This window comes from Pantherophis guttatus, chromosome 1, assembly GCF_059756535.1.
Source record: "Pantherophis guttatus breed Tessera chromosome 1, ASM5975653v1, whole genome shotgun sequence".
NCBI lineage: Eukaryota > Metazoa > Chordata > Lepidosauria > Squamata > Colubridae > Pantherophis > Pantherophis guttatus.
This window is the reverse complement of record NC_142063.1, coordinates 76,706,557-76,734,083: the sequence shown is the minus strand read 5'-3', so window position 1 is coordinate 76,734,083 and position 27,527 is coordinate 76,706,557. Positions and strand designations below refer to the sequence as shown.

At 39.8% G+C, this 27,527-nt stretch overlaps 1 protein-coding gene and 1 pseudogene across 9 annotated transcripts in view; one reads left to right on the top strand and one right to left on the bottom strand.

Moving 5' to 3' along the window:
* The first annotated feature begins 286 nt into the window (after positions 1-286).
* LOC148116455 (transmembrane protein 26 pseudogene) lies at positions 287-1,256 on the top strand (annotated as a pseudogene).
* A 23,012-nt stretch (positions 1,257-24,268) lies between these two features.
* Positions 24,269-27,527, bottom strand: part of AMBRA1 (autophagy and beclin 1 regulator 1) — a 158,465-nt gene continuing 155,206 nt past the window's right edge. For all 9 annotated transcript variants that reach the window (XM_060687582.2, XM_060687581.2, XM_087883229.1 and 6 more), the window contains one exon: positions 24,269-26,042. In XM_060687582.2, the coding sequence (XP_060543565.2) occupies positions 25,558-26,042 (485 nt within the window). In that variant the 3' untranslated portion in view covers positions 24,269-25,557. The remainder of the gene's footprint in view (positions 26,043-27,527) is intronic.

Genomic DNA, 27,527 nt, shown 5'->3' with positions numbered 1-27,527 from the left:
TTGGAAGCAGACCTGGCAACCCTAATTTTGCTACTGATCAAGGCTGTGTGTATTGTAAAATATCTATGTGCCTCAGTAGGCTACAATTAGGCTGCTAATCTGTAACACATAATTAGTCATATGGGACGAGGTCAGAGCAGAAATATTTATCAGCTCCTTTCTGTCTCTGCTTTAATAATTATTTTCATCTGGCTTATTCAGGAAAAGTTGGAGGGCATGATGTGATTGGATTTTGCCTTTGTGTGTCAAAAACTCAAAAAAATTATGATTTTCCTTAAATTTGCTCATGAACCATAGTTTTAGTGGAAGGATCCTGTCTCACTCAGGTTCTAAGAACGGGCAGGCCTGCTACTTTGGAAGGTTTTCACCGCCAATCTTTGTCTATCTCATCATCATAGTGCCCTCATTGTGGATTCTGGAACTTCAGCCTAAAAACCAGCTTTGCCCCAATGAATATGAGCAGCTGGTGAAGAACCACAGTGAACCAGTCAGACCCACTTACAGAAATGAGACTGCAGCAAACAACATAATGGAAAAGCTGCAACAGGCCCAGAAGTTTGTCAGCACGCGCTCCAAAAGCATCTGGAGAGCATCTGGACGCTGAGCCTCCACCAGACCTTCCTGCTGCTCCTCATCCTGGGCCGCTGGCTGCTTCCCATCGGTGGGGAGATCACTAGGGACCAGCTGTCTCAGCTGCTGCTGATCTTCATGGGCACTGCCGCAGACATCCTGGAGTTCACCAGTGAAATCCTGGAAATGGAGAACGTCCAGAACAAAGATGCTCTGGTGTATGCAATCCTATCCGAGTGGACTTGGAGCATGTTGCAATTCCCTCTGGATCTAGCAGTGCAACATCTCAACTGTGATCCAGCAGCTTCGTTCACCTAAGTTTTTCATCTGTTCCTCTGCAAACACAGCGCTGATCTGTGGAACATCGCATCAGCCTGTTCATCCAAGACGGTCCGTTCCTTGTGGTGCGCCTCATCCTGATGGGCTACTTTCAAGTGGTGAATCAGAAGCTCGTGTTTTTTGCAGCCAAGAATATTTTGATCGTGATGTTGCAGCTGTACCGCCTTGTGGTGCTATCGCTCGACTTCCATGCCTCCCTCCAGCACAGGGCAAAAAGCCAGAAAGGAGCCACTTCCTGCTGCCCCTGTGAGCCCAGCTCCAACAGCCTCCCATCCAATGGCCTGCTGGACAGAGGCGACTCTACTGGCCTGGAGGAGCCCTTCCCAGACTCTGCAGAGTGCTTGTGAGGGAAGGTCTCTTCTGCCCCAGGACCAGCCCTTTCCTCCAGGGGCCATGTTCAAATTGGCTGGCCTTGGCAAGCAGCCTCTTTGTCCACTGGAAGACAAGGGTCCCATCCTAGCAGCAAAGGGGAGACATTTGAGATAGGAGAGAACAAAATCCATTCTATTGATTGCATGGATTGATTGAAATGGCATCCACGGTATTTATCCATTGTCTATCTGATGGGACTCAGCTGAGGTAGTTTTGTGGTTGGCTCTTCTTCTTTTCTTTTGTTTTAATGTGTGACATTTGCAGACTCCATGTTTGCCTTCAGAGCCCTGGGGTAGCAGAATCTTTACCTGAAATTCAGGTCTATGTCTGGGGCATAACACAGGTCCCCTTGTTCTAGTCTGAGAATTCAAGGATATTTCAAGGAAAGGTACAGAGGTTCCAATAAACGGAAAGAGCATTTTCCTGCTTCCTGTCTGTCCCGGACACATTATGTATTCAGTGAATGCAACAATGGCTAGTTTTGCAATAGCCTTTTCCTCGTACAGGTTGAGGATGGCATGGCTCCCCATAGACGGATTTCAGAGTCATAATACAGTTTGTTCTAGTGATTACAGGCCATTTTCCTCCTGGTTCTATTTTATTTTACACTAGCATCAGTAGTGGGTTGCTACTGGTTCGCCCCGGATTGGGTGAACCGGTAGCGGGAGCGGTGGGAGGCTCTGCCCATCCACCCGGATGTCTCTATGCATGTGTGAGCACATGCACCTGCGAGCAAATCGGTAGTGACCGAAATTGAAACCCACTACTGACTAGCATCAAGTTTAATGTACCCTTGTCTCAGCTCACCCAAGTCTACCCTGTTTACATAGCTTCTTTTCCACAAAGCAATGAATGATCCAGGTATGGTGGAAGAAAAATCCAGTTGGGCATGGCCTTTCCAGTTGGGCGTGGCCTTTCCAGGTGGGCGTGGCCTTTCCAGGTGGGCATGGCCTTTCCAGGTGGGCGTGGCCTTTCCAGGTGGGTGTGGCCTTTCCAGGTGGGTGTGGCTTTTCCAGGTGGGTGTGGCCTTTCCAGGTGGGCGTGGCCTGTCTCTAAGACGACATGGTTGGGTCAGAAATGTTGTATTAGCTTATCAAAGGCTGGCATGCATAGAGTAACTTTGTTATTATTTGCAGAATCTGATTTCATGGTCATTATATTGTGACTATCACAGTTCAAAGTCAAGATGCAGTCACAGAAGACATATTCAATCAAACAAACTGGCAGACAGACCAAAAATTAATAATAAAATCAACCCATTAGAGGAATCTAAATATAGTCTGGAATACTATAAGTCTGGCAACACTCTATTTTCTTTAGGCATCTTCTACCTGGGCATTTATATAATGTTAAAAGACAACTCGGATATGTAACTGCCAATTTAATATAATTAAAAATGAGACGGGAGGACATAATGAAAGAGAAAGCAACAGAAAGGCAAATCATGGCGTTTAAAACCATATTGATGTTTCTAGCATATTGATGTCTATAGCATTTAGTATTTGCATTGTGAATTTCAGACAGTCATAGCAATGTGTAACATCATATACCGGTACTAGCAGAGAAAGAAAGAGAAGGAAGGAAGGAAGGAAGGAAGGAAGGAAGGAAGGAAGGAAGGAAGGAAGGAAGGAAGGAAGGAAAGAAAGAAATTATGAAGGAAGAAGAAAACTAAAAACAAAAGTGCACAAATTGTATATTCACAAATACATATACCTATATAAAATTCTTCATAAGCTTTTCAGTAAATAGTGATATATTTCATTATAATCATCCATCCCTAATTTATGTTGGTAAGTGATTTGTTTATATATTCCTGTGTTGCTAATAACATCAGCTCTGCAGACCACTGAGTAGTAGAGGCCATATGTTTATTGCTGCAGTGCTGAAGAGTAAGTCTTACATGGGGCTCAGTGGTGGAATTCAAATACTACCTGTTCTGTGGGCGTCGCTTGGAGGGCATGGCGTGGCTTGGTGGGCGTGGCAGATACTGCAAAATCTCCATTCCCTTCCCACTCTTGGGGGAAGGATATTGCAAAATCTCCATTCCCACTCCACTCAGGGGCCAGCCATGGTAGTATTTGCCGGTTCTCTGAACTACTCAAAATTTCTGCTACTGGTTCTCCAGAACCTGTCAGAACCTGCTGAATTTCACCCCGATGGAGGTTTTTTTTTTTTTTTTGTCTAGATGTCAATAATTTTTAAAACAGTCTTGGGAATTACAGATTTGTCATAACAACAAAACCACAAAGAAGGTGTTAATAGCTAGTTACACTTGAAGTTGCAAGTGTAATAAATATAACAACCTCTTGCACACAGGAGAAAGTTAAAGTGAAACTCAAAGCAAATGCTTATGGGCTTTTTCCTACCTTTTTTCACTTGATAAATACTGAATGTGCATCAAGAATAAGTGAACAGATGGTTCTCCTGATTTCAGAAGCACGGTATAAGAGGCAAGAAATTCATCCTGTGAAGAAAATGACCTTCAGTGATGGTGAGAGCTTAGTTTAAGCACAGAAGTTTCAAGAGAAGATCTTATTCCTTTACTGATTAGCAGCATGATTCATTGCCAGATTCTGATATTATTTCATTTGCAATAGAGCCAACGGCAAGCCTCCAAATATATATTTCTTCGATACATCGAGAGATTGAACACCTAACTGAGAAGAAACCAGGGATTGCCTTCATTTCTCATGTACAATCAGGTGAAATGAACATTAAATATTAAATCTTAGATCAAGAAGTCCTATTTCAGGTGGTTTATACAAGATTATTTGAGCCTACAACTGTTGCTGGATGTTCTACTCAGTACTTTCCTTGATTCTTAATGAATTAACATTGGGCCTCATTTAAGATTTTTTTATTTTATTTTTTTGCTGGACCCAGTTGGGCCAAAACCAAGATAAAAGTGTACTGAATAGGTTTCAAAGCTGAATGATCCCAAACAACAAAGCAAAAATGAGTATTATAAATTCATATCACTCAATCCCAATCAACACAAGGGATCATTTTTCTCAAACTGAAAGCAATAAAACAAAAATAAGCAGAACTATTCATATTTCCTGGAAGAGACTATTGTTTAATTAATTCTCAGATGGCTCAAATGTGATTAGAAATGAAACATCTTCAAAGGAAAACCAGAAAGTCCAGTTGCCTCTTGAAAAAACACCTTTGGAAATGGAATGAAACCGGGGATGAAATCTAAAATTTTTCCCTACCGGTTCTGTGGGCATGGCTTAGTGGGCATGGCAGGGGAAGGATACTGCAAAATCCTCATTCCCACCCCACTCCAGGGGAGAATACTGCAAAATCCCCATTCCCTCCCCACTCCTGGGGGAAGGATATTGCAAAATCTCCATTCCCACCCCACTCTGGGGCCAGCCAGAGGTGGTATTTGCCAGTTCTCCAAACTACTCAAAATTTCCACTACCGGTTCTCCAGAACCTGTCAGAACCTGCTGGATTTCACCCCTGAATGAAACCGATTATTAAGGGAGCAAGGAAAGCACGCAATACAATTCAGGGATTTTTTCATGCATTGTGCAATTATTTTTTACTTCTGCATTCATCCTTCTTCACTTAAAACCCCCTCACCTTCCCCTTTTCCTACTGAATTTTATCCCAGTATCTCAGTTTCAACAGAGGCCAATCAGATGCTTCTGGAACGGCTGTAAATGTAACTCGAATAAATCTACTTATGCAATTTACTGAATGTAACCAAATGATAATTGAGGCAAGAGAAGTTTGTCCACATATCAAGATGTCATATCACATTGTCAATATTTATTTTATGTGACCCAATATCAAAGTAGAGCTCATCATTTATGTTGATATGAAACAAATTATGGTTTATTACTAGCTGGAAGCAAGAGTTTTTAATCTCCAGATCACAAATAAGTGAAAGACTACAATGGAAAGGGAATACATGAGTTTCAATCTAGATTTCTATTAAGCAAATTAAGGAGCAGGACAAAAGTACACAGTAATGAAGAGCAAAACTGAATTACTACAGGTCTTTGCAAGAGCAAGTGTCAGTTCAAATCTGTTTTGCAGAATGTCATGCCTGCAACTGGAGTAGCTCATGGCGTATAAATTATAAGAGTGTTTGATATTCCACTTGTCATTTTTTGAAATAGAGCCCAAAATAAAAGAACTTAGGGGTTGATTAGGACTGTTTTGGAAATACTTAAATATACACAATATCTTCCGTAATTGATTCACATGTTCTTTGATGTAGGTGATTAGTACAGGACTGCTAGCTCTGTTTCTTGAGCACTTGTTCAGTGGGCAGATTGACATGTGGCCTGCTGCACTTCCATAATATGTAAATAAGTTAATGTCACCCTCTTAATAGCTACCAGTCAATCTTCATTAAGTTATTGAAACCTTTGTAATTAGGTCTATGGCTGAACCCACTGCACTTATAATTGAGGAAACTTCAGAATAGTCTTAAACATTTCAGCAAGATCAAGTTTCAGGACATTACCATGATATTTACTTGACAGAAGAACCCTGCTATCTTTGTATTAATTATCTTCACTGACTCATTACTAAGGATAATTGAAGATGAACTGTGCCTTCACTATTATCCAGAGGAAGGATGAAGTAGAATATAAAGCAGAAGCATTTCTAGCATTAATTCTATCAACCAGTAATGACTGTTCACTGCCATGGACTGGCTTCTGGGCTTCATTTTCAGGGACTTTTCAGAATAAAAAGGTTCAGTAATGTAGGCATAGCAAATATTTCATATAAAAACAGACGTGGTACAGTAGTGTAGCTGAATGGAAGCTTACCACATTTACAGTGCAATTCAGCACTTGCTCAGAAATAGATAACATTTTCTAGTTTGATGGATATAACATCCTTCTTGAACTTGGTGCTCTACAGATTTATTTAATTCTCATTATTTCCAATCAGAAATCCAATATATGTGTAGAGCACTAAATTGGGTAAGGCTGGCATATGCCTAGAATTGTAGTCTTAATAAGTCCAAATTAATATATTATTTTGTATGTGGATGTGCAAGTTATGACCCACTCCATGCACACCTTAATATATATATACTATATATATTAAGAATTTTATCTGTATAATAGTAAAAAAAATCAGTTCAACACTTTCATGCCATTTTGAGAAGGAATTGTATGAAACTGTATTGTAAGGAAAAATATCTTTGCAGGAAGCAAAGTAAAAATGTCAACTCTCTATGGAGCTTTTAAAATTTGTGTGACTCATCTCCATTAATGCTTGCTGTGTCCCTTCCCTCCCCAAATGTTAAATTCAATTCCTGGACACCAAAGGACTGCTTTGTAACATGAGTCTTTCTCCCCTATTCAATGAACTTCAGAACTATGCAAAATAAAAGAAACATAAGCCAACACAACATGTGATGTGTTCCTTACATTAGTTACCTACTACGATTAAGAAGCATTAGACGGTACAATTTGCGTATCAGATACTATTCTTTGCAGTATATAGAGATTCCTATAGCACTTCCTGATGTCTAAATTAAGCCAATATTATTTACAGACATCATTTCTTCAATGATTAGTGACCGCTTATTGTCTTTGATAGAATAAAATCAAGAAAGTATGTATATTTCTCAGAGAGATTTAGTCTTTATTTCAGCACCAGGGACAGCTGCTCTCTCTCCTTTTGACTTGTGGGTGTTAATTATATTTGATAAATAAGATGGCTAGTCCACAATGAATCAGAAACCACCCATTTCTTAACTTTTTAAAGTGAAGGTAGCCAGGTTATTTTACATTCAGAAACATGTTCCATTGGGAATAAAAGGATAATCATAATTTAACTGTAATTAAAAGTATTGACTTTTCATAACATCCAGTATCAGTTACCCATAGCTGTTGCCTTATCATTTTAATAGATGTCACTCATATACTTGAATACATATTGGTTCTCTTCACATAACCTATTCACATGAATCATGGGGATAAGTAATCATGTCATGAAAACTCCAAAATCTGCTTAATTGACTCGGCTGATTAATTCAGGGTTAGATTTAGCTCCAAACTGATCCTGTCTTGTTTCCATCTAAACAATCCAATCTTCCCCAATCCACATCAACTAACTATCCTATCATGCAAACTTCTTGCCTGATAATTAGATGTCCTCTTTGACGTTCATGGCTCTTAGGAAAATGAAGAAAGAATAGAAACAAGCAGTTATGGGAACAGTCCTGCTGTTCTGTCCCCCTACCTCACATAGGCAGACACACGAGCAAAAGACCTCTACCAGTAATTTATTTTTACAAGCCAACCTGAATCCCTTTGGCAGATAAAAGTTCTGGCAGCTACTTTCCGAATGCCTGCCAAGTTTCTTATCACCTCTAGAAACAGGAGTCAGTGTATCTGTAGTCTGTTGCTGGGGCAACCAGGAGTTCAAAGAGTAGTCAGAAGTCATTCACAAAGTCCAAACCTTAATTCCGAAAAATATCCCATCCAAAGCTCACGATATGCAGTTTTTGTCCGTCACAGAGCCTGCAGAGCAACCCCATCCACTTTTATCCCCTGTGGGGCATGGCTCAGTGACTCAGCAATCTCTGGCCCTTCCCCACCTCTTCCTTTACTGTGCACACCTCTCCCTCCGATGCTGCCTGGGATCAATCCAAGATTGATTTTCATCACTCCCTATTAGTGGGTGCTCTGATATGCCTTCCTCCTGGCCATCAGCTGGAACCTGAGGCGTTGCCAGAAAGGAGGATCCTGGAGAGGGAAGCCTTGTCAGTTCCTCCCCATCACTTTCAGAGTCATCTTCCTCCATGAGGACAGGTTCTGGAGCCGGAGTCACAACACCTGCTGAATTTGTGATGCCAAGCCCAACAGACAACTGTCTTTTACTCCTCCTGAGGGGAAGTTAAGTTCCTCCTTTGAAATGGTTGGAAAGACTAAAAACATGGTCACCAATCAATTGACTCAATCTTTATTTCAGATCATGAGCCCCCAACGCATGACATTGACTGTTATTTGAATGTTGCTTCATGTGGTTTGTTATCTGTATGCTTTACACATCTGCTTCCTATATTAAAAGAGCGGGAAAGCAAATAAATGCTTGAGGAAACAAGGTCCAGCCGTACATAGGAAAAAAAAATCATGGGACCCAAATCCAGTTGATTGAAAATAAAGTTCTTTGCAAACTCATAGAATGATTTAGCTATGATTGCCTTAAACTGTACTATCTCCAAATATTAATGGATGGCTCTGGTCTCTAAATCACACTATCTCTGGTGGGTTTCATATTAAATTAAATGCACAGAAATTGCACTGTCACAATTCATTAATGCTTGGGCTGAGTTACACATGCCATAGTTGCCTCACATGGATTGCTGCAAGTTATTTTATGCTTAATTTGAAAATGGTCTGGAAACTACAACTGGTACAAGCTGAATGAACTAGGAGGGCTAGGGGATGTGAACATTTCAATTCAGGTTATGCTTTAGATGCAATAGCTACATCTAAGGGCACAACCACAAATTACTTCCAACAAATTACTTTGCACACCCAAATTACTTATTGAAAAATAAGCAATGCACAGATAGATTATTAAAAAGAAAGGCTCAGATAAAAAAATAGTTGGTTAAAACAAATATTATTCTGCCAGATTTCAAATCATCAGCTTTCTATTACAAGGCATGTGTTATCACTATTATGTTATTTATAGCATTCCTGTCAAAAGTAGCTAAAGAAAATATTACAGCCCCTGATAACCGTTTACTTACTTTACTCAGTAAAAGAAGCATTCCTCCCTCTGGAGAGTGAGCTCTGGCTTTAGCTGATCATGGATTAAAGTTCACCATTCAAACCAGAGACGAACACTCAAGCAATTTAGGGGAATAAGTACTTTAAAAGTGCAGCAGGAAAACATATAGACTAGAATAGAGTAGAACAGAACAGAACAGAACAGAACAGAACAGAACAGAACAGAACAGAATAGAATAGAATGGAATGGAATTCTTTATTGGCCATATGTGATTAGACACACAAGGAATTTGTCTTGGTGCATATGCTCTCAGTGTACATAAAAGAAAAGATACGTTCATCAAGAATCACAAGGTACAACACTTAATGATAGTCAAAGGGTACAAATAAGCAATCAGGAAACAATATCAATATAAATCATAAGGATACAAGCAACAAAATTACAATCATACAGTCATAAGTGGAAGGAGATGGGTGGTGGGAACGATGAGAAGATTAATAGTAGTGCAGACTTAGTAAATAGTTTGACAGTGTTAAGGGAATTATTTGTTTAGCAGAGTGATGGCACTCGGGGAAAAACTGTTCTTGTGTCTAGTTGTTCTGGTGTGCAGTGCTCTATAGTGTCGTTTTGAGGGTAGGAGTTGAAACAGTTTATGTCCAGGATGTGAGGGGTCTGTAAATATTTTCACAGCCCTCTTTTTGACTCGTGCAGTATACAGGGCCTCAATGGAAGGCAGGTTGGTAGCAATTGTTTTTTCTGCAGTTCTAATTATCCTCTGAAGTCTGTATCCAGACATCCTGTTTGCAATCGGAGCAGATGAGTAGGAAACAACATTTTTCCATTCTTGTCTTCCACAAATGATTTCTGGCACACTTTGGCAATAGAACAACCAAAGTAAGCACTAAGTTTCCAGGCCCAATTCAAAGGCTCCCAAGCTTTACATTTCCAAGAGGCTTGGAAACAAATTATTTGAACGGCTGCCTTCATTCATTCAAAACTAGTTACCACTTAAGACCCATTTTAAGGCTTTTTTCTTTAATACCCTGAAACCGTGACATCCTTTTCTAGCTCCTTTGAGCTTTAATGCATGATCAGGTATAAAAACTACTCTTTCAGTTCTGCCTACAAACCAAGATTGAAAATAGTCTGTGCAGATACTATTTTCTCAAATTTTGCAAATGTGGTCATTTCTTTCTTTCCTTCCCTCTTGGTTGCATGCTATTTTAAAAATATCAAAAAATTGAATTAGGTTTCTTTGGGCTCCAGGCTGCTTCAAACAGATTCAGTGCAGGTTTTTTCCCCCTGTACGGAACTGTGTAATAATTCTTGATAAGTGGAGTTCTATAAGCAATAGAGGGGAAAAAAAATAGATGACAAATCTTGCTGGAGTTGGTGGAGGGATTGAGGTTGCCTTCGGAAACAATATAGCAAAGCATTTTGCAGCCTATTAAACCACTCCGAGGGAGGAAAAAGTTGCTGAAATGTCTGGTCAGCAGTCAAAGAATGTGCTGATACGTCTCCTAAGATGCCTTCTCTGTCACAATGCTTCTCTTTTAGAGTAGCATCCCGCTGGGGATCCAGATGGCCCCACGCCTGTTAGCCTTTTGTACGATACTAAAGTCCTGGTAATTCTTTCAGACATTTGGGCTAGTGCATTAGGTGAATTCTGTTGGTTGTTGTTTCTTACTGATGGAAAAATAGAATGATCTTTCTGGATCCCTGGCACGTGATGTAATAAATGCTCCAGACGGTAAAACTAGGATTAATGGGATGAAACTGAAAAGCTGTAAATATAGTTTAGACAGAATTAGACAATTCAGTATTTGCTGTAGCTACTTAGTAGTCCCACAGATGCTTGGTGGCATGGAAGAGCCTAGATTTCAAGCACCCTGCACTCTCTCTCTCTAATTTAGCTTCCTGATCTCTAATGCAATGGAAAAGGCTGTTCCAGAGGTGGGCTGCTGGGGGTTCGCAGGGGTTCAGGAGAACCTCTAGCTAAGATTCTGTGCAGTTTGGAGAACCTCCAAATCCCACTCCTGGCTGACCCCGCCCACCCCACCCTGCCCCTCCCAGGAGTCCCCACGCAGCCCGTTTTGGATGCAGGTAAGTGCAGGGCGCGCGGGGAGGCTTGGAGAGGGTGAAAAACGGGCCTACCAGAAGTTCGGGAAGTCCTTCAGAGGGCCTCCAGAGCCTGGGGAGGCTGTTTTTGCCCTCCTGGAGGCTTGAGGAAAGCCTCCAAAGCCCAGGGAGGGCAAAAATCTCCCCCTGCCATGATGCAGGAGGCCGACTAGGCCATACCCACCATGGCCACGCCCACCCAGCAACTGGGCAGAGAACCCCTTGCTAAAATTTTTGAAGCCCACCCCTGGGCTATTCCATCCTCCCTGTCACTGAGATTCAAGGTCCAGCCCAATGGCCTTCTTCATTGCAAATGTATACCTTAGATCTGACTTAGAATGTCAGAAGAAGAGGTTGCATGTATGACTGCCTGCTATATAGTGCACAAGACCTTTCCATTGTTTTCTTTTCTATCTTTGTTGGTTCCTTGATATGGAACTTTGTTAGACTAGCCATGATATAACTGGATAAACCATCAACTTGAGATTTGCTTGCTTGATTTGAATTTTTTTAAAAAAACAAAACTCTAAGTAACTAACAATGCTCCTGATCAGACACAAGGTACATTAGATGTGGTTTTCTCTAATTTGCCACACAGAAGGGGACTTGTCCCACTCTTTTTCCTGACTAAGCTGTTCCAGGAAGTGGTTTTGTACAGTACGTTTTTATTGCAGATGTTCTTGTTATAAATGCTACTAGATTGTGTTGCTAGGCAGAAACTAGCTATTCAACACTTATTAGCATGAAGAATGGAGTGTTATTAGCATAACCATCCCTCATTGTCTTTTCATGCCTCTTTGCTCCTTGCCTTTTCCCTTGACAATCATTGCCATTTTTCCTGCCAATAGAGATCCCTTTTGCCAAACATTGGCACATTTTTTGTTATTAAAATGATTTAGATACATTTGGGAACATTTGGGGAAAGAATTTGCTGTGGTGGGATAAATTTTCTTATTCTCAATAAGTATTCACTTATACTTATTCACCATAAGTATTGTAGACACTGCCACAGAGCTCTCAGAAATAATCTATGAAAAATGCATTTTTGTATTTTAATAGAATAACAGAGTTCTAGTCCACCCACCCACCCCCACCCCCGCTCAAGCAGGAAAGCCTACACCATTTCAGACAAATGATTGTCCAATCTCTTCTTAAAAACTTCCAGTGTTGGAGCATTTACAACTTCTGGAGGCAAGTTGTTCCAGTGATTAATTGTTTAACTATCAGGAAATTTCTCCTCCGTTCTAGGTTGTTTCTCTCCTTGATTATCCATTGATTATCCTCTCATCCATCGCTTCTTGTCCTGCCCTCAAGTGCTTTGGAAAATAGGTTGACTGCCTCTTCTTTGTGGCAACCCCTGAGATATTGGAATACTGCTATCATATCACCTTTCTTTTCATTAAACTAGACATATCCAATTCCTGCAACTGTTCTTATGTTTTAGCCTCCAGTCCCCCCAATCATCTTTGTTGCTTTTCTCTGCACTCTTTCTAGAGTTTCAACATCTTTTTTATATTGTGGTGACTGGATATGGAATACTGGATACAGTATTCCAAATGTGGACTTACCAAGGTATTATAAAGTGGCATCAACACTTCACATTATCTTGATTCTATCCCTGTTAATGCAGCCTAGAACTATTTCGCCTTTTTTGGCAGCTGTAGAACACTGCTGGCTCATATTTAAATGATTGTCCACAGAATCCATATATTGTTGAAGGATGTGGCTTGTCTTTTTTTTGAAATCTTCACAGAAAGTTCTTTTATAGCCAGTATAATAAATGACATTTTTGTTTATATTGAATGCTAAACAAATTCCTCTTCTCAGAGTACTAAATCTACCTTCATCTATTCCACAGTGCTGTAATAAAATGTCTAGCCATACATGTTTTGTTATATAACATTTTACAGACAAAGAGATATTGGATTGTTATATGGAATTTATATTCTCAAATGATTAAAAAAAAATCTGCTATTGACAGTGGAAAATCAAAGAACTAGTTTTTGAATCTCTGATGTTCTTTCAAATGGAATTGGGAAACGCTCAGAGCTGAGAGCTGAGGAGGATAATAAATATCTATTTCTGCATATAGTTTAAAAACATTTCATGGGGCCGAAAAGGACCCAAATGGGCAGAATCTAGCACAAAACTACCCCTTCATTAGCAGCCTCCTGTGCTTCTCTGACAGCTTTAGGATTTTGCTCCATTCTGCAAAAAGGAACATCAATTTTAGTACAGTACCATTCCAATCATCTTACTGCCACACAAAAATATCAACAGCAAAAGCAATTTGAAAAAATAATTTTTGATGGTTTGCTTACTTGTACTCCAAGCCACTAAAAGTTGGTCCATCTTTTAGAATTAAGATATGAGGGCTAAATAATAATAATAATAATAATAATAATAATAATAATAATAATAATAATAATAATAATTTTATTTCTATACCGCCCTTCTCCCGAAGGACGCAGGCAATGTACAGCCTATTAAAAGCACAAGACAAACATCAATTAAAATAATTTAAAATTATTAAATAATTCGGCTCAATTTAAAACCCTAGAAATTTAAAACACCCAATTAAAATTATTATGTTGATAGCCCAGCCTGGTGGAACAACAGGATCTTGAGTGCACAGCGAAATACCCGGAGGTCGGAGATCTTACGCATTTCCGGGGGCAGTTCATTCCACAGGGCTGGGGTTCCCACAGAGAAGGCCCTCCCCCTGGGTGTCGCCAGCCGACATAACTTGGCCGATGGCACCCTGAGGAGACCCTCTCTGTGAGAGCGAACTGGTCGGTGGGTGGCTATTGGTGGCAGAAGTCGGTCTCGAAGGTACCCGGGTCCTATGCCATGGAGCGCTTTAAAGGTGGTGACCAACACCTTGAATCGCACTCGGAAGACCACTGGGAGCCAGTGCAGCTCGCGCAGGAGGGGTGTCACGTGGGCACAACGAGTTGCGCCCATAACCACCCGCGCGGCCGCATAAATTAGTGAATTCACTCACGGTGACTTAGTGGGATAAGGGCAAACCAAACAGCTAAAAAAGAAGTGAGGAGTGAGAGGCCCTTCATACCTTGCCAACCAATTCCCAGAACACAAGTGTGTTAACAATTGTATCACTATTTGAAAACTGTGAAGACTGAGTATTCCCCTTATCTGATCTGCCATCACAGTAACACACTAAAACAGTAACACAGTAACACAGTAAAAAAGAGACTAGGTGGCGCAGTGGTTAGAGTGCAGTACTGCAGCTACTTCAACTGACTGCTAGTTCAGCAGATCAGTGGATCAAATCTCACCAGCTCAAGGTTGACTCAGACTTCCATCCTTCCGAGGTGGGTAAAATGAGGACCCAGATTGTTGGGGGCATATGCTATCTAGTATACTGTCTTCGGTGTAAGCCGCCCAGAGTCCTCAAAGAGTGGGCAGCATAGAAATATGAAAAATAAATAAATAAATAAATAAATAACTATTGGTCAATCTTTCAGAAAAAAAGTTGGTCAAACAGTGGTCAGAACCAGAATCAGGCCAGAGTCTTTGCTCGCTATCCTAACCCGTAATTAAAGCAGTATCCTAAGATGCCATATATGGACTATAGGAATTATGGAAAATAGCCTTGGTTGTCCTTTTTATCTTTCTCTGTTTTTCTATGCTGCACTTGTTTAAGGGATTCTTGGGTTGGAACAGAGGGAAAGATAAGAAGATACTTCTATTAATTGAAGCTAGCAAGATTTTTCTTTAATTCATCCTTCTGCATTGTTATGATAATACAGCAAGAATAATCTGGTTCCTGAAGTTGGTTTTTTCTTCTTTTTGTATGAAAAATGGGCCTACACTTTAGGGAATTAATCATTATGATTATGGAACAGCTGGTTTCCCAGGGTGGTAACACCCAGGCGTGTTGGGACTACCATGTCCATAAATTCCTAGCCAGGATGGTTGAGAAATCTTGATTTTACAATCACAAAATATTTAAAGGCCCACAAACTACAGAAGGTGTTGTAGAATCCCTCCATAAAAATATACTGGTATACATATATATTGAAAAGTAGAGGGGTGCTAATAATTGCAAGGAATATTTCTGTGGATAGTCCTGATTGAAGGTTAAGATTTCTGCCTTTCCTGACTGTTTTTGTTTTGTTTTTTTTTATATTATTTTTTATTTTACATTTTATTTTATTATTCATCACATTTCCGTTTCTGCAATGACAGTGTACTGCCCGTATCAAATCTCTTTTGAATACACATGATATTATACACCTTAATTATAGCTATTATTCTCATTGTATATACAATATGATCTTCACTTCTTGTCGTTCTATATAATTCAATTTGTAATAAAATGTAATCCAATAATAATAATAGTAATAATAATATTATTGCTAATGTTATGCTTATATATATCTATATATACATTTAGTTCTGTTTTATTAATCATCCTTAATTATAAATTTACTAACTTCTGCTTCTCTTTTCTAACCATTTATAAAATAAGTCCCATGTTAAATAATACTCTGTTTCCTCTTTATCCTTAATTCTCATTGTTAACCTGTCCATTTTGGAGCAGTCTAGTATTTTCTTTATTACATTTTCATCTATAGGTATACTTTCTTTTTTCCAGTTTTGTGCATACATAATTCTCACTGCTGTTATTACATGTAATATTAAATATATGCTTCTTTTGTTGTATTTTCCTGGTAATATACCTAGTAAGAACAAATCTGGTTTTAAATCTATTTGTTGTGCTATCATTTCTTCTAACTACCTTTTTATCTTTAACCAATATTTTTTTGCCATTGGACAAGTCCACCACATGTGGTAATAGGACCCCGGTATCTGTTTACATTTCCAGTACTCTGGCGTTTTGTTTTGGAACATCTTTGCCATTCTTGCTGGTGGCAAATGCCATCTGTGGAACATTTTGTAAAGGTTTTCTTTGTATGCTGTTGACATCTTTAGTTTGTAATTTCTTTTCCAAAGCTTTTGCCATTTGTCTAGTTCTATATTATATTCAAAATTTTTGGCCCATACTATCATAGTTTCTTTTACATTGTAAAATCCATATATTTCTACATCTTTCTTGTGTCTCGTTTGCATTTGAATATGTGGCCATCAATCCAGATCAATTCCTTGATTTTTTAGTTCCTATTTGAGTTTAAGTCTCCATGTTCATTTAAGATGTCTTTGTACTTTATGATTTTTTCCAGTTCTAGAACATTAGGATGTATTAGCGCTTTCATTGTGGATAGCCAGACTGGTATTTTCATATAACGATTCTGTTTGATTTTTCCCCATACTGAAATCAGAGCATTCCTGATATAATGCCTTTGGAAGTATCTGTGTATTCTACTTTTTCCATACCATACAAATGCGTGCCACCCCAATTGTAAGTCGTGTCCTTCTAATGTCAATATTCTTTTGTTCCTCAGATTTATCCACTCCTTCACCCATGTGAGCACAGAGGCCTAGTAGTACAGCTACCAGTCGGGTAGTCCAAACCTGCCCCCCTTATTTTTGGTGTCTTGTAGCATTTTCAGTTTGATTCTTGGTTTTTTGCCTTGCCAGACGAACTTTAGAATCAATTTGTTTTAAGTCCTCAAAGAACTTTTTCCCTAGTTTTATTGGGGTTGCTTGAAATAAAAATTAACAATTTCGGTAGGATATTCATTTTTGTTGTAGCTATCCTTCCGACTAACGACAACTGTAAATTTCTCCATTTTTCTAAATCTGTATTTGTTGTAATAATTTAATGTAGCTGTCTTCTTTAATGGTTATACATCTTGCTGTTAACCAGATTCCCACGTATTTAACTTTTTTAGTTATCTGCATGTCCATCTTTTCCGTCAGTTAATTTTTCTGTTTGTTTGTAGGATTCTTTGTCAAAATCTTAGTCTTTTCCTTGTTTATTTTAAGTCCTGCCACCTCGCCAAACTCTTCTATTCTTTTTATTAATTTGGGTCCCATTTCTAGGGGTTCCTCCAAAATGAATACTAAGTCGTCTGTGAATGCGTGTACTTTGTAATGTTCTTTCTGTTTATTTCTGGATCTTGTCTGATCTTTCTAAGCAAGACTTCCAGGGTTAGTATGAATAATAGAGGAGATAGTGGACATCCTTTTTTTTCTTTTTTCTTTTTTTAATTTGATTTATATGCCACCCTTCTCCGGAGACTCAGGGCGACTTACAATGCGTTAAGCAATAGCCTTCATACTTTTGTATATTTATACAAAGTCAGCTTATTGCCCCCACAAACTGGGTCCTCATTTCACCTACCTTAGAAAGGATGGAAGGCTGAGTCAACCTTGAGCCTTGGAGAGATTCGAACCAGCAGTAAATTGCAGGCAGCTGTGTTAATAACAGGGTGCGTAGACCACTGTACTATCAAGGCTCCTTGCCTTGCACCTTTACGTATGCTAAAATTTTCCGTTATCCCCCCATTTACTAACACTTTCGCCGTTTGTTTGGAATATATTGCTTGGATCGTATTTACGAAGTTTTCACCAAAGTCCATACCTTTCAGTTGTAGTGTCATAAACTCCCAGCTCATATTATCAAAGGCTTTTTGTGCATCCAAGAAAACCAACGTTATCTGTTTTTCAGAATGGGCTTCGTAATATTCCAATATGTTCAAGTTAATCTTCATATTATTTTTTAATTGTCTTTTAGGTAGGAAACCATTCTGGTCAGAATGTATACATTCGTTTAAGAATCTTTTTAATATCTCTGAAATTATAGAGGCATATTATTTTATACTCTACATTTAATAATGATATCAGTCTGTAGTTTTTTATCTGTTGGGAATCTGTATCTTCTTTTGGTATTAGTGTAATATATGCTTCTGTCCATGTTTTGGGGAGCTTGGCCTTCGATAGTGCTTATTTATTTATTTATTGACATCCCAGGTATGACACCAATGTATGAAAATCACAAACCACTGGTGTGCCAGGCAATCCAGATTGGGCGCTGTTCCTTCCAGAATGTGCTGTATGCTAGCGACAATCGCTTGAAAGGAAAAACAAACAGTAGTGAAGGGAAAGTAGCAGAGAACAGATGAGATGAGCTTTCAACTAGGGACGCTGTGGGGAAACATTTACGTATATTTGTTGGAACGCAGTGAACATGTTTTAATGAGTCTCCCTCCCAATTACCAAGACAGGGATGCCTGGCAGTGACAGCAGGGTGGGGGAGATGGGGAGAGTTCTCTGCCAGTTTGGGATGGGGGCGTGATGAGGATGGAGAAAAAAACAAGGAAGGACTATGAGACAGTAATTGGGAGTGTGCATCTCATAGGGCATGGGCTGGAAATCAAAGGCCAAGCCTCCTTCGTACCCGTGCTCTCTCTCTCTGCACCGTACTCCCTTTGCTCAGATTCGGGATGAGAATGACATTTACATGCTGTGCACTGAGATCCCAATTAAAGCTAGGACAGCTCACCACATGGCAAGCTTTAATTAATATGCCTTTTCCTGTTGCAGAACACTGTGCTGACAGATTGTGACTAAGTGAGGAGAGCAGCTGCTCCGAGGCTGGCTGCTGCTTCCATCAGCCTCACCCCAGGGCAACCCGGCAGGTCTGGCCTTTACCCTTCTCCAGAATGGCCACTGTCTCCTTCCATGGATTGCAGATGAACTCTTGAACGAAGGGACTCCCAAACCCATGCAAAAGACAAACGACTGATTTTTAGAAGTGCTCCAGTTTTCCCACCAAAAAAATTTCCTTCGCCCATTAGAGCTAGCTTCATTCCTCTGCATGCTTTTCTTTGGGAACAGAGGTGAAGATCCATTTCTGTTTTCCCCTGAAGCATTGCAATAGCTCAAAAAGCAGATAATGGCAATGGCAAATGCTTCAGTAGGAAATGAAAGAAGGAAGGATTTGCAGTCTTAAAGCTAAGAGAAGCCAAAGGTACTGCATTGTTCTCAGATGTAAAGGAAGCTGAACTGAGTCAGAATAGACTTTCCCTCCATTTTTTTCGCAGGGAAAAGTTGAAATACACAAGAGGGTATTATTCTTACATCCTGAACTTATTAGATTTATTTCTGTCTTTTGGTACAACTCGAGAGATACATAATGTTCCCACATCCTGTTTTCCTCACAACTGCCATCTGTGAGGTGGGCTGGGCTGAGGGTGACTGACCCAAAATCAGCCAGCTGGCTTTCATACCAAGAGAGGACTAGAATTCACCCTCCCGGTTTCTAGTTCAGCACCTTAACCCCTGCACTAAATGGGCTCCTACATGGAAGTGATTCCATTGGCAGGCTCAGGAAAAATTCAATACAGAAAGTGAAACAGGCCTCTGGGTTACATCGTGATTTAGCTCACTCCATGGGGTGCTTCCTAGCAATCTGCCATTGCTGCTGTAGAGGACTATCCTTATAGTTCTGAGAATAAAAACACGTTGTACATGATTTATTTAGCTATTTATTTATTTTGTTCAGAAGTTGCATGTCGTCTACTTTTTTTGGCTCAGCAATATTCTGTCCATCATCAGCATTCCAATACTGGGTATTTGCTTTCCCTTTATTCTATATTAGTATTAACTAGAAAATAAATAAAACAAACCTAAATTTCAAGGATGATGTGAGAGCTGCAATAATAAGCAGAAGTGTTTTTTCAGTCTTTATTTTCTCCTATTCTCTCCCCTCCCCCAGAAGAATGCAGTATTGAAAATATGGCTCCTAAGGCTGTTCTTTGACCATCTACCATTTCCCTTTGAGGTTCTACCAGACTTATGCTATGACAGCTCTAATAATTTTTTAATTTACAACATACTTTTCAATCTTTTGCAACTGTCAGCCATGTTCTTGCTCTAGCTTCCATTTTCCAGTTCGCTCTTCGTTTTGAATAGTTTAGATTATTTCAAGGGATTAGCAAATTTGTTTGTCTGTTTATTCATTCATTCATTCAATTTCTATGGACACCCATCTCAGTCAATGATTCTGAGCAGTTTACAATTCATATTGTAAATATATATTGAGTTCAAATCAGGGGTGAAATCTAAAATTTGTTACTACCAGTTCTGTGGGCGTGGCTTGGTGGTGGGGGTAATGTGACTGGGTGGGTGTGGCCACCTTTTTTTTTTTTTTTACTTTTTACTTTTAAAAGCATTTTTTTTACAGCCTTAAGAGGTTGCAGAAAAAAATGCTTTTAGGAGCCTCTGACGATCAGGCAACTCAGCTGGGATCGCTAGAGGCTTTTAAAGGCATTTTTTTCCCTACAACCTCTTCGGCCGAAAAAATGCTTTTAAAAGTAAAAAAAAAAAAAAAGCCTCTGATGATCGCACGGCTCAACTGGGCATGTGGGGGGAGTGCAGGGATTTTTGCTACCGGTTCTCTGAACCACCCGCTGCTATCGCTACTGGATTGGGTGATCTGGTCCGAACCGGGAGCATTTCACCCCTGGTTCAAATATTAAAAACATTTTAAAACAATAAAAATAAAAACATCCAGATTAAATATACATAGGAGCAATACACTTGGCTATTTAGCAATACAGTAGGTCCTTAGCACATTCAGCCCCCGCAGAGATGGAACATAGTCAGGTTTTTAGGATCTTACAAAACGCTAACAGGGTTGGGGCTATTTTGATCTCCAAAAGGAGGGTGTTCCATAGAGGAGGAGCCACTGAGGAAAAGGTTTCATTTCTGGTCCCTGCCAACTGACACCCTGGCTGATAGGATCTGCAGCATGCCAATTCTGCTTGACCTGGCTAGAGATTCTTGGAAAAAGACGATGCCTCAGGTAATCCAGTCCCAAGTCATGCAGAGCTTTAAAGATAGCGTCCAGCACCTTGAATTGCACCCAGAAACATACCAGTAACCAATGCAGCTCGCGCAAAAATGGTGTTATACATGTGCTGTGTATCTAGCACCATTTTATCATCTGTGTGGCCGCATTCTGCACCAGTTAAAGAGATTTCTTGCCCCTAATTTAAATAACATAGGGTTCAGATTGATTAACCTTTCTCAGTGAGAATTGACTCCATTTCTATCACAACCAGATTTAAAATCCACAAAAGAGCCTTTCCTCTAACCTACTTGCGGTTATGTTTTCTTAAAATCTGTCTTTTATGAGATACTTTACCAAGAGTTTTTTTTAAATAGTTCATTGGCACTATCTTTTGCAGTACCCTTTTCTCTTGATCCATGCCTTTTAAAAAGATAACTAACAGATGGCTGAGTATACAAGAGCTCTCAGGTACTAGTTTGTTTTCTGCATTTAAAAGGAAGTTACCTCATTTCATTACCACCTGGGGAGACTAGCAATATTCACAGGTTTGTCCATGATCCAGTTTACCAGCGCAGTTTCAAATATTATGTCAACAAATCAATACTCTCTCAAAAATTGTGCATTTCAAAAAAATATGCAGCTGTCCGACTTCAAGTAATTGTATTGGTTAAAAGGGCAGCTATATAGATCAGTAAATAATCCAAAATTACTTCTAATTTTTCATGCAGCGTTCTCCATCCTTTTGTGGTACTACCATATTTCCCTGAAAATAAGACCCTGTCTTATATTTTTTTGAACCCCGAAATAAGCACTTGGCCTTATTTTTGGGGAGGTCTTATTATTTTGAGATGCGTGGAGCAAGATGGGGCTCCTCTTGCTGTCTTACCTGATTTCCAGCTCTGCATTTAAATATTTTCAGGGAGGGTTTATTTTTTGGGGGAGGCTTATTTTAGCACATGCGCTCAAAAGCCCAATTGGGCTTATTATCAGGGGATGTCTTATTTTCGGGGAAACAGGGTAATTCAACTTCTGTGGTATCAATCCAAGGATAAATTATGGAGATGATGATGTGGGCTACTCAGGAAACTTAGACTAGTTTTCAATGGTTCCCAGAAATGAGGGTATTAATATAGGGTAGAGTAGTATATTATAGCTGTAACTACAAGACAAAATGCTTAACTCAAACATGAATGCTTGTATTGACCTGATTGAGTATAGATAGAAAGGCTTAAGAAATTCCAGTATTACCCTGATTCCAGTTGTAGTCAAATTATGGTTTTATTATACCCTGTTTCCCCAAAAATAAGACATCCCCTGATAATAAGCCCAATCGGGCTTTTGAACGCATGTGCTAAAATAAGCCTTCCCCCCCCGAAAATAAGGCCTCCCCAAGAATATTTAAACGCTGAGCTGGAAATCAGGTAAGATGACAAGAGGAGCTCCATCTTGCTCCACCCACCCCAAAAAAAGACCTCCCCGAAAATAAGGCCAATTGCTTATTTCGGGGTTCAAAAAAATATAAGACAGGGTCTTATTTTCGGGGAAACACGGTGCTCTGCTTAAATAGCTAAGGAGGATTTTGTCATCCATATAATTCAAGCACTGCCAGACATTGAAGGCATCAGACCATTGAATACTTCATTTGCATTAATGTACCACCCTTTCCATGTGGTATGTTTCCCAAAATTATAAAAGTATAACTTTTTAATGAATTTATTCCACAATTGCCTTGTTTTGTATCCCCAGCAGTAAACATGTAGTTGATGCATCCAGCGTGGCCTGTACAAACACCACAAAAAATACAAAACACCACAAATACCACAAAAAAGTCAAAAAATACAGTTCTCATATTCATTCCTCACTTCTGTTGCTATGTTGAAGGCAAGGGTCCACGATTTGGGAATTTTCCTTGACTCACAGCAGCAGCCAAGACCAAGAAAGCCTAATCCCAGTTTGGTCTGGTGCATCATTCATTGCTCTATTTGGACTGGGAAGCTTTTATCACAGAGAGTGATGTACAGGCCTTTTACATGGGCGTCCCCTGGAAGCTGATTTGGAGACTGCAGATAGTCCAGAATACGGAGGCCTGGCTGACAACAGACCATTTCAATAGTGTTGTGCTTATGAATCTAATTGTGAGTGCTAGTTGCTTCCTTATGAAGTCCTAAATAGTTTAGATTCCACTTACCTTCAGGACTCTGTCCCAACTAGATTCAATCCATTCAATTAGTTTCCCAAGAGGAGATGCTTAGGAACCCCACCATACAAGAGATTAAGATGGTAAGGAATTGTAATCAATTTATTTCCATATTGATATTGGCACTCTGGAACAGCCAAAGCTAAATATATCTTGTTTTGGAGGGTTTTTTTTTTCCAGTAACAGTTTTATTCTAAGAAGCACTTGGTCACTGTGTTTTGGGGCATATATTCTAGATGTGAAGTTCGAAGAATTGGACTAGAGAGTGTTTTAAGTTTGTTCCATTACTTTTTTTTCCTGAAAGCCATCTTGAGTCTTTGGGATTGAGTATGATGTATAAACAGAACAAATAATTATACCAGAAAAATATGGGAAAGACGTATGATATAAACCTGAAACGCTTGGCCTTCTCAGTCAACAAAATGTAATTCATAACTCATAGTGATTTTCTGCAAGATTTCTGGATGGAATCCTTGGAGAAAAGCTATTTTTTTAAGCATCATGTTGCAAAATCTGTAATCTTCTCATTTTCTCTCATAGAGATAGGTACTCCTCCACCCTAGTGAGGCAGTTATAGATTCTGGGTTTAGTTTCTTCTGATGTAAAAACATGTTCTAAAACTAAAGAGAGGAATTCCATAATCAAGCTCCTGTAGCTCTGAAGTACAAGCCATCACAGGGCACTTTTTAGTGCTTCATTAACACTTTGATGAGGACTTGCAGCCAGCTGATTTGATTTAAAGTTTATCTCCATGCTGTGATTTAAGGCAACATTTGCTTAATGTTCTCTAACAGATTTTTCTGACTGTGAGCATAAGAGCTGCTTAACAATGGGCTTTATTTATTGTCACTTGCTTGTGGTACTGACAATACAGAGACATGCATATTGGGAGGAAAACCTCTGGCAGGTGCCGCATAACAATTTGTTAGATGCATCAGGAAAAAAATCATTTCATTGAACTAACAGTTTAACCACTTGGTTTTTTTTTTCTTTTCCTTTTCTTCCAGCAGCCAAGAGCTATAATTGTAGTAGTAATAATAATAATACCAGAAGAGTCAAGAATTATGCACTAAATAGATAAAAACCTTTTCATGCTTTTCTGATTCTTCTGGAACTGACAAGATTTCAGGGTAGGGGACTTTTGTGGAATAAAGCAATCAAACAGAAAAACTCCCCCCGCCAAAAAACAGGCATTGTACTTGATCAAGAAAAGAAGACAGGAGACGAAAGAAGGGTCTGTCATATTTTAATGACGTTGATCTTTGGTGTTTCCCTCATTAGCACACACTCTCCCCCACCTTCCTGCTACAAGCTCACTGGGATGGAGAGTTACAAATGAAAAGGAAAATCACATTGTTGACTAGAAACAAAAAAAAAAGTATCAGAGCCTTGATTTCTCCACTAGAAACTACATGTACAAGGTCAAGGTTTCACATGCAACACCTTACATCACAGACACATAACTCACGCCCTGACATGGAGCTAACCCCTCTCTCCCACCCCACATCCTACCCCTAACAGGGAAGTGCAACCTGGCCATGGCACCATGATCCTGCCAAATTTCACCAGATTGAATTACAATATGCTACGATTGGCACAGCAAGAGTTGCTAAGCCTTGGGCAATATCTGTAATAAGTGCCATCTTTTTGGGGGAATGGTTCCCACCCTACCCACATGCTTTACAACTATAGGTTGCCCCACCCACAGCAGCCCTTGTAAAAGTTCTGCTTGCATACAAATTAGATATTCTGAAAACAAAAGGCCCACACTCCTGAGAGGTTCCTGAGCATGAAAAAAATTGAGACGCCCAAGCACTGCTCTCCTATCTTTAGTTCTGAGCTGGAAAGAAGAGTGGAACAGAGTCCTGGAAAACACTGATGTGCCTTATCCAGCCTACATTCGTTCAAGCCATCCAAATTCTGAACTTCTGAAGAGTTTTCTAGTGCTTGCAAGCAGTGTGGCATGAGATAAAGCTCTGGATTGGAAAATGGAGCCACTCTAGTTGTAGAATCTAGGTGCAAATTTCCTCCACAGTAGCATTTAAGATATATACACAATTCAATAAAATTGAAGGTCTCCAAAGGAAGAGACTCAAGTCTCCCTAATCCAATTAGTTGGTAGGTCAAGAAGGGGAAAGCACTTTTTAAAAAAATAAAATTAAATTAAAAAAAAGAGTAGCATTAAAAGCACTGCGGGGTTAGGACAAAGCTTAATGAATTCCTGTAGCCAGTGAGCTGAGAAATTTACATAAGGCTCAGCTGAATATCAAGGTTTATTACAACTATTGTAGAAAATGTGCAGCAAAACAGATGTGGGAAGCTAAGACACAGAATAAAACCTCTTCAAGAATTCTCCCAGACAAGTTATGGTTTCCCTCTAATATCCCACCCCTGCATATCAATGCCCACTGAATTATCAGCATCTGGTCAGAGCCAAAATTCCCCTACTCCTTCAGTTCCTGGTCAGCCGTGAGGTACAAGTCTCTGCTTAGCAGTACGAGGGTAGCACCAATTCATCTCTACCTGTTCCGAGACTCTCCGTTGGTGCTCTCATTACTATAGAAATTGGTATTGTCAGGAAGATGGTTATTATTAGTTAGATCACTATACTCGACTGGTCCCTCAGTGTCCATTGAGGAGTGAGCTTGCTCTGATAGGCTTTGACCATTAGCTTCTCCCTCAACCTCACTAGATGATGTCTGTGGGCTCAGGCCACGTTCTGTCACCTGCATGGACTCAGAAAGGGTCCGACCCTCTAGCTCCGTTATCAGCTCCTGTGAAGTCGATGGTTGAGTCGAGCCTCCTTCTATCCCAGTGGATTCAGTGCCAGTCTGAGAGCTGCGGTGGATCCGGTGACTCACAATTATGTTGTTGCCAAAACCACCCATGGATGCCATGGTAGTGCTTTGCTCTCGTTGAACGACAGCAGTCATGCCACCTTCAGCCATCAGCCTTTGGATCCTAATTAGGGCATCCTCTCCAGTTGCTCCATAATCTGAACCACCTGGAAGAAAGAAAAGTTCTTTTTTAAAAAAAAAACCTTTTACAGTTTTATATTTGTCCAAAAAACGCTCTCCAAAGAAACTTATAACATTATTTAAACCAAACTTTTATGCTAAGAACAAACAAGAGGCAAGAGAATAAAGGAATAAATCCTATTGTAAGCTAAGAACAAAACTATATTTTTATTTCATGTCTGAAAAATAAAAATGTGTGGAACAAAAAAGTTATGATCGTTAAAGGAATGAAAATACAGATGCAGACAAGTCAAGAAAACATGATAGCAGCACTTCCAACACACACACACACACACACACACACACACACACACACACACACACACACACTGTTGAGAATCTGTTTACCATTCCAGACAATACAAGCTTATATTTTTTACTTAATTTATACTGGCTACATCATTTTTCTACCCTCATTTACATCTGCCTTCAGGATGATGTTATTTTGTAGGGTTTTCAACTTCTAAGAAATAAAAAAAAAAAATTGAGAAAGTTTCTACAGTCTTCTATTGAAATTTATTCTATTCTAGGCTGGAATGTAGCTGCAGAGGGTGATAAGAGATGCGACGACATCATGAAGCTGACCAGAAGCAATGCACTCCTGAAGTCAGCTTAAAATAGCAGTGCTGCAGAATGAGAGGATGGCAGAGAAGGAGAAGACATCAGAGGCTCAGCAAGGCCCAAGATGTCCTCTACTGTATCTATGCCTCCTGGACTTCGGTTGATGTTTAGGTGACCATTTACCTCAGTTGGGGTGGGTGGGTGGAGGGCTCACCAAGGCTATGTGAACTCTCTGGGAGGTTCAGGTGCGCCAGATGCAGAATGCTGTGGGCAGAGGGACCACAAGATCTAGCAAATGCAGGGATGAGTGGGTGAAGGATGGGTAGTTCTTGTGTGCTTAGTGCTTGTTTGGGTAACTGTCCTTGGGTGTTACAGGATGGTTTAATAGGCTAGGATAAAAAACCCAAAGAGGGAATGGATTATGATGGTAGAGGCCATTATTGGTACCATGATGGGCAGAGATAGATATGGTAGGCACATGAAGGGTGCTGCTCATAGGGATGCCAGGACACTGAGAGTAATCCTGATGTCTTGCTCTCAATATTCACCACAAGACCAGGTCAACAGATCTTTGGGTTCTGTCTGCTGTTGTTGAACATCAGGTTGCTGGAATGTAACAAATCTGCCCCACCGCCCTCTCCGCTTGAGCTGCTGGATTCCATGGCTACTTTGGTGGTGGAGTCCTTGAGGATGATGATCCTTGGGATCCCTGAGGCTTAATGGTCCTTTAATCTGCCCCCTAGTGATACTGAATTTGGGACAATTCAACAATTTTTATTTTATTTTATTTATTTTATTTGATTTGATTTCTATACCGCCCTACTCCCGAAGGACTCAGGGCAGTGCACAGCCAAACAATAAAACACATACATACAAAATTTAAAAGTAGAATTAAAATCAAATTAAATAGT